This window comes from Aythya marila (assembly GCF_965140915.1).
Source record: "Aythya marila genome assembly, chromosome: 3".
Classification (NCBI taxonomy): Eukaryota; Metazoa; Chordata; class Aves; order Anseriformes; family Anatidae; genus Aythya; species Aythya marila.
Window position 1 is genome coordinate 89,514,473 of NC_139044.1, and position 6,000 is coordinate 89,520,472.

The 6,000-nt window shown below is 41.8% G+C and overlaps 1 protein-coding gene across 1 annotated transcript in view; it reads right to left on the minus strand.

The window, feature by feature from the left end:
• Positions 1–4,577, minus strand: part of ADGRB3 (adhesion G protein-coupled receptor B3) — a gene marked incomplete at its 3' end in the record, with an annotated part of 461,362 nt that extends 456,785 nt beyond the window's left edge. The window contains exon 1 of the mRNA XM_082757992.1: positions 3,718–4,577. Coding sequence (XP_082614118.1) covers positions 3,718–4,471 — 754 coding nt within the window. The 5' untranslated portion in view covers positions 4,472–4,577. The remainder of the gene's footprint in view (positions 1–3,717) is intronic.
• Positions 4,578–6,000: the final 1,423 nt, after the last annotated feature.

A 6,000-nucleotide genomic window follows, 5' to 3' on the forward strand; every position in this document is an offset into this window, starting at 1 on the left:
TGTGCAGCAAGCAAACAGAATTTATGACAAAGTAGAACAAAGTCACATTCAAATAATAATAATAATAATAATAATAATAATAATTTATACTGAATGAACATTATATACAAAATTACATCTGGAACTCCAAATACCAAGACTTAATTAACGTGAATTTCTCCCCTTTCCTTTTCTTCTGCTGATGAATGTAAGAAGACAAAATAAATATTTATATTGTTTTATAACAGAAAACTCCAAAATAAAGTTTCTAAGTAAACCATTACATATGTATATATATTGCTTTATAGTGGTCACAATGAGAAAATATGTTTTTGCATTCTTATTACATCATTCATAAAAATATATGGATTGACTACATACAAAGGCTTACAGGTCCACAAAAGTTGGACCTGAGCCATGTCATATTGACAGATACTTCCTGAGATACTTCAGTCACAGCACTGAAGATCAAGAGGACAAATTCCCTTAAGCTCTTAAATTCAGGCCCCTGCCTGAGACTTCACTGAGATCTATTTGCTAGTGCTTTGATCCAAGCTAAGCATCTCAGATGTAAGACTATGGAAAAATGGAAACTGGGTCTTAGTGAAAATGTGGTGATTTTCAATATTGCTTCAATCAGTGACATCAGTGACGATCTGCTTATGGAAGACATGCTGGTTAAGCTACACGTTTCCAAACCATTTTATTAAAAAAATAAATGGTTACAGTTTCCTTTTTTGACCTAGTTCCTTTAATTGTTCAAGCAGTTCAGCACTTTTAGAAACACAATCATCTATTATATACTTGTCACATCTTTTGTAAAATGCTGCAAATTTTTGAAATGGAAAAATACTGTCTTTCATCCATTTTCCTAAGCCATTTATCATATTCAAAATTATAAAAATCTTCAGAGGTTCAAAAAAGAAGTAGTAGGCTTTAATTTAAATGTTCTCTATTTACATTATAGTTCTTGAAGGGTGCTGGAAATAGTTTTGGGGAAAGATTTTGTATTTCATGTAGTCAAGCTTTCACGTAGAAAGCAAATCTGAAGGATGGGAGAGTATGCACAATCTTTTAAGAAAGCTGTCAAGTCTTTGCAATTCCTTTCTGAAAGCCATTGCTAGCCAATGTCAGTACCAAACCTCAAAGTAATGCACAAATTCTTAAAATACAATCTCACCAAGTCCGGAGCTCTCTCAAAGTGATAGGCAACAGTGGTATGGTAATTCCCTTCAAAACTCAACTGATGCTAATAAAACTGCACTTTCATTTAGCACTATGAATACAAGAAACCTTTCTGTTATTGGTCACCCTTATTTTTACTACCTGCGCTGATCTAACTCAAACCAGGTTGCCCAAGAAACTTTTCTATTTCTTCCCTAAATGTTTGCTGACACAAGTGATGAATTGCATCATGTTTGTGCTAGGAATATTCTACATTTTGATCCCTCAATAAAGCCTCCAACTGAACCACAAGCCAGCTTTATAAAGACGAATACACTGACCAACCTGCTTGATAAATATGAATTTGTCTACAGAAAAGGAATCAACACACCTCTCTTGCAGATTGTTAACTTTCTGTAGGAAAGACAAAAAAATGCTTCAAACACTGAACTGAGCATAAGACAAACTGAGCATAAGACTGAACAAAGAGCATACTGCTACTGAGAAGGACCGTGAGGCTTAATTTACTAACTGATTTTAACTTTCCGTAACAGACTAATGAACATTTTCCAAGTGCATGGAGTAATTAAATAAAACATTTAAATAATTATATTATTGTTAAAATTCTCAGCCGCACACACACACACTCAAATAAGAACTACTATGGCAAAACAAATGAAGGATACCTTTCACCTAAAGAAATAAAATTTACACCCACTCTAACAATGCTGTTTATCAAGGAAGTATCCAGGGAGAGCTGCAATTAGGGCAAGAATTAAAACATGACTGAGACTGGAAAGAAAATATGTTGCAAACGTGTTTCAAAATTTACAGAAACTAAAACAAATTGCAATATTTGCCCTAAGCATTCTTCGTCCTCTCTGCTAAGGGAAAGAAAGTGGGTGTTTTACACGGGAGACACGCATCCCCTGAAACCCAGCCTATTTTCAGGAGAGCTACGAAGGGACCTCGGCAGCCTGTGCTCCCCGCTGTGTCTCCTGTCCCCAGCGGCGAGGTGGCACCTCAGCATCCCCGGGGACGCGCCTCGGCCCCTGCGGGAGCTGCTCGCCGTGGCCTCTGCGGGCAGAGCCCGGCGCCGAAGCCGGAGCTGCCTCCGCCTCCCGGGGCACTAATTAGCTCTAAACGATGTTAAATAGCATCCCTGCCGCTGCGCAGGTTTCTCTGGGAGTTTACAGGAGGGGAGCTTCCCTGTCATTTCAGATGGCTGCGTTTCCCCGGCTCCGAGCTGTTGGGTGCGTGGAGAGACCTGCAGGACACCAAAGTGTCCCCTGTCCCCCTCCCCACCCCCCTGCCCTGCCCGCGGCCGCTGGCACCGCGGCAGCTGGAGCAAGTTCAGCTTTTCTTCTCCCACAGCACTGGGGCTTGGCTGCCCTTAAAGAAAATCCTCTCCTAACAACGTGTCAATGTTACATTCCTCCACAAAGCCACTTCTATTAGGGGGGCTGGGAGCTTGGCGCTGCCTCTCCACAGACTGGGAGCTTTGTGGCTATGCAGAAAACAAGGAGAGTGGGAACATTTCCTGCATGAAAATGCAGCACCCTGGGCTGGATGATTTATCCCTTGCCGCAGGGGCAAAGACCTCCTGTCTGCCCTGCATGGCTGCTCTGAAGCACCCCCACATGCATAGGTTGCACAAAAGAACCCCCAATTTGTGTTCAACCTATGCTTTCCCACCCTCCGGTCCCCTCTGCACCCTTCCTAAAATCACCCCCAGACCTCTCCAAAACATCAGGAGGCCAAAGCAGGAAATGTGAAGCAGTGAGACCGTGGACTGCCACTCTAATTGCTGGATTCCTGGCTTCCCACCCTTCCACAACCCACCTTTTCCAACAGGGACACGAAGCAGCTGTCAGGACTGACACATCCACCCACCCCACTAGTATTGCTGTGAGATGCAAAGCCTTCATCTCCTGAAGTTGACACCTCCTGGGAAAGGGGCACAGCAGCAGCCTGCAGGTCTGTCAAGTCAAAGAGGCATGTGCTGACTGTGCATGGTGGTTTGTATCTCTAGGCATCACGGGCAGAGGGCTTGCCCTGGAGAACCACGTTTGTTTTATAGATTGTTTTTAAGTCTGTCACAGTTGGGACCAGGTGTCCTGACCATAGCAGATATCTGGGTGTTCTACTCAGGATGCCCACATGCCTTTGGAAACATTTTCCTTGCAAAGTCAAGGGATCTCATCAAGATTTTGTACTTGAGTGTAACAGTAAAGAAATGGTGAGTGATTCCTGGCTCATCACCTGTGGGCATTGCTGTAAGTGAGGGCTAAAAACAGAGGGAATCTACATATGAGGAGTTTCTGTACTGCTCAGCACAACATGATGCTGAAGGCTAGACCAGTTTAGAAAAGAGAATGCATCCCTCCTTGCCCAGAGGGAGTGTACATTGTTTCCAGCCCTTTCACCTCCTCTGGAGGCAAGCCGCAGTGGAGAGCAAGTCAAATGAATGTGAGTATCAAAGAGAGACGGCAACAAGACCTACACACCAGTGTGGGATTCAACCCCCCCCAACAACCCCCCCCCCCCCAACACCCCCCCTCAAGAAGCACCTACCTTCTTTTGGAGGCCGTTTGGCTTCTCTGGTGAGGTTGCAGACCTGGGTGGTTTGCAGCTCCTGGGTCAAGCAGCCCTCTGTCTGCTCATTGAGGGGCAGCACCACATTATTGAGCAACACCAGGGACTGGTCATCTATTCCCCATTCTCCCAAATGCTGAGGGCAGGTGCATTTTGTATACATGATCCCACAGGACTCGGTTCTCCCGTTCTCGGATTTCAAGCAGCTCTCCAACCAAGTGCATAACACATGGCACCCAAACTGGCTCGGGCTCACCTTGTTCAACACCAAAAACTCAAAGAAGGATTTTTGGTCTTCTTCTTTTTTGTGTAATCCTAGGAAATCGATAGGATAGACACGGCGTATCTGAATAAAATTCTTATCATACTGCAAAAATACAAAAGCATTCTTGGAATCGCAGAGCTGCATTATAGAGTGGTTATTTTTTAAAAGATCCTTTATTTTTTCATGGGAAAAATGATCAAACTGATAAGCCAGGAGGGAGAAGTTGGAGCAGCTGAAGTCCTTTTTGGAAAATTTCAGGTAAATACTATATTTGGTCGGATCTGGATTTTCCAGTGTCCAAGTGCAGTTTGTGAAGTTTTTTGGAAACATTTCACTTACAGAATACGATCCATAAATGACCCCCTTCACCAGCGTGGAACACCAGAAGTCTTGGGCAGCATTAAATCCAAACATAACCAGTAGATAGGTGGAAAATATATAAATCAGCAAATTACGAACAGCCTTCATCCTATGTCATTTGGCCTGCAGGAGATGAAATGAAATGAAAATGCAAGTAGAATTCTTCATGCATTGAAAACCAAACTCCTTCCAATATTCGAGCCAGCTGTTTTCAAGCTTGCAGTTAGAACCCCTTTCAGAAAGAAGGGCAGGTAATTTTTATTTTATGACACAAGGGAACGCTTTGCTGCTGTGTGAACAGCGCCATCACGTGGCCATCGCGACAGCCCAATCTTCTACATCGAAATTAAAAAAAAAAAAAATAATCTATTAGATTATTAATAGGAATGTCCTCTCCTGTCTAGGCTGTAGTCATCATGGCGTGGACTAGAACTGCTCAGCTTAGGTAAAAATTTAGACGCCTTACCCGACGGACTAAAAGCAGGACAATTTATTTATTTATTTATTCCAAAAGTAAATAAGTAGTCTGCTTTATTCATATCTGTGCACATACATTGTGCACGTGGAGAATTTCACCAGAATAGATCAAGAAAGCCGGTATCATCTGTTGTTATGTATTATTTTTCTATTAAGTCTGGGAAGTAACTGTGAAGAATTACAGCCATAATTTTAAAAAGCCCAAATAGTATTTGTTACAGACGGAATATTATATTCCATATGTCTACATGCATTCACAGTGGCCACCTGGCATACAGAGGTCTTTATAAAAATAAATCCCAGGAAGGAAGTACTAAGATTAATATATTAATAAAATGTTGAGACTATCAGAGAAAGAAACAAAGATGGACAGATGAAACTAGTGGTGGTCTGACACCACTACTAAGTGCCAGCATTTTAAGATAGGAATTCAAATGTGCTACAACCTCTTAGGATATATAAAATGGATCACTATATTAGTGTCTACAACCATTAACTCTATATAGCTTGCACAGCTATAGTAGGACCTCTACACCTATTGCACTGTACTGGGTCTCTTGCTTGCCCTCTTACTCTGAATATCTTGTACTGTCTGATTAGCTCCTGGGCTTTGCAGATGTGTGCTTGAATGATGATATATTACCTTTTCTCTGCTAGTATCACCAAATAAAGCTGTTTTACTGCACCTGTCAACTGCTACAGCCTCCTCTAGAGCTCTGTTCTCTTAACAGTGGCCTAATGAAGTGAACATTAGTTATATTTGCCTGCGTAATGTTATCAAAAAAAAAAAAAAAAAAAAAAATTGAACATTTTCAGCATTAACCTTTGAGTTATCCCTTACAAATAAGTAGTTTTTCACCTTCTGTTTTCAAAGGCAAGTAGGCAGAAGTGATGCCAAGCTATTTTCAAAACTCTCTGGATTTCAGTCTCTTCCACTGTTGCTCTATAAGCAGAGGCAGATATACACTCACAGACACTGAGTTTTGATATGTGTCTTTGCCTAGCTTTTCATCTCCTCACCAAACAGCAAGGCATCTTCTGTCTCCCATTGCGTAACACACAGCAAATCACCAGATTAAGCTCCCTTGAAGAGATTTTCATATCTCCTAGATTACAATTCAAACTCTGAATCTTGAAATGGGCAAAGCAGCACCAACTCT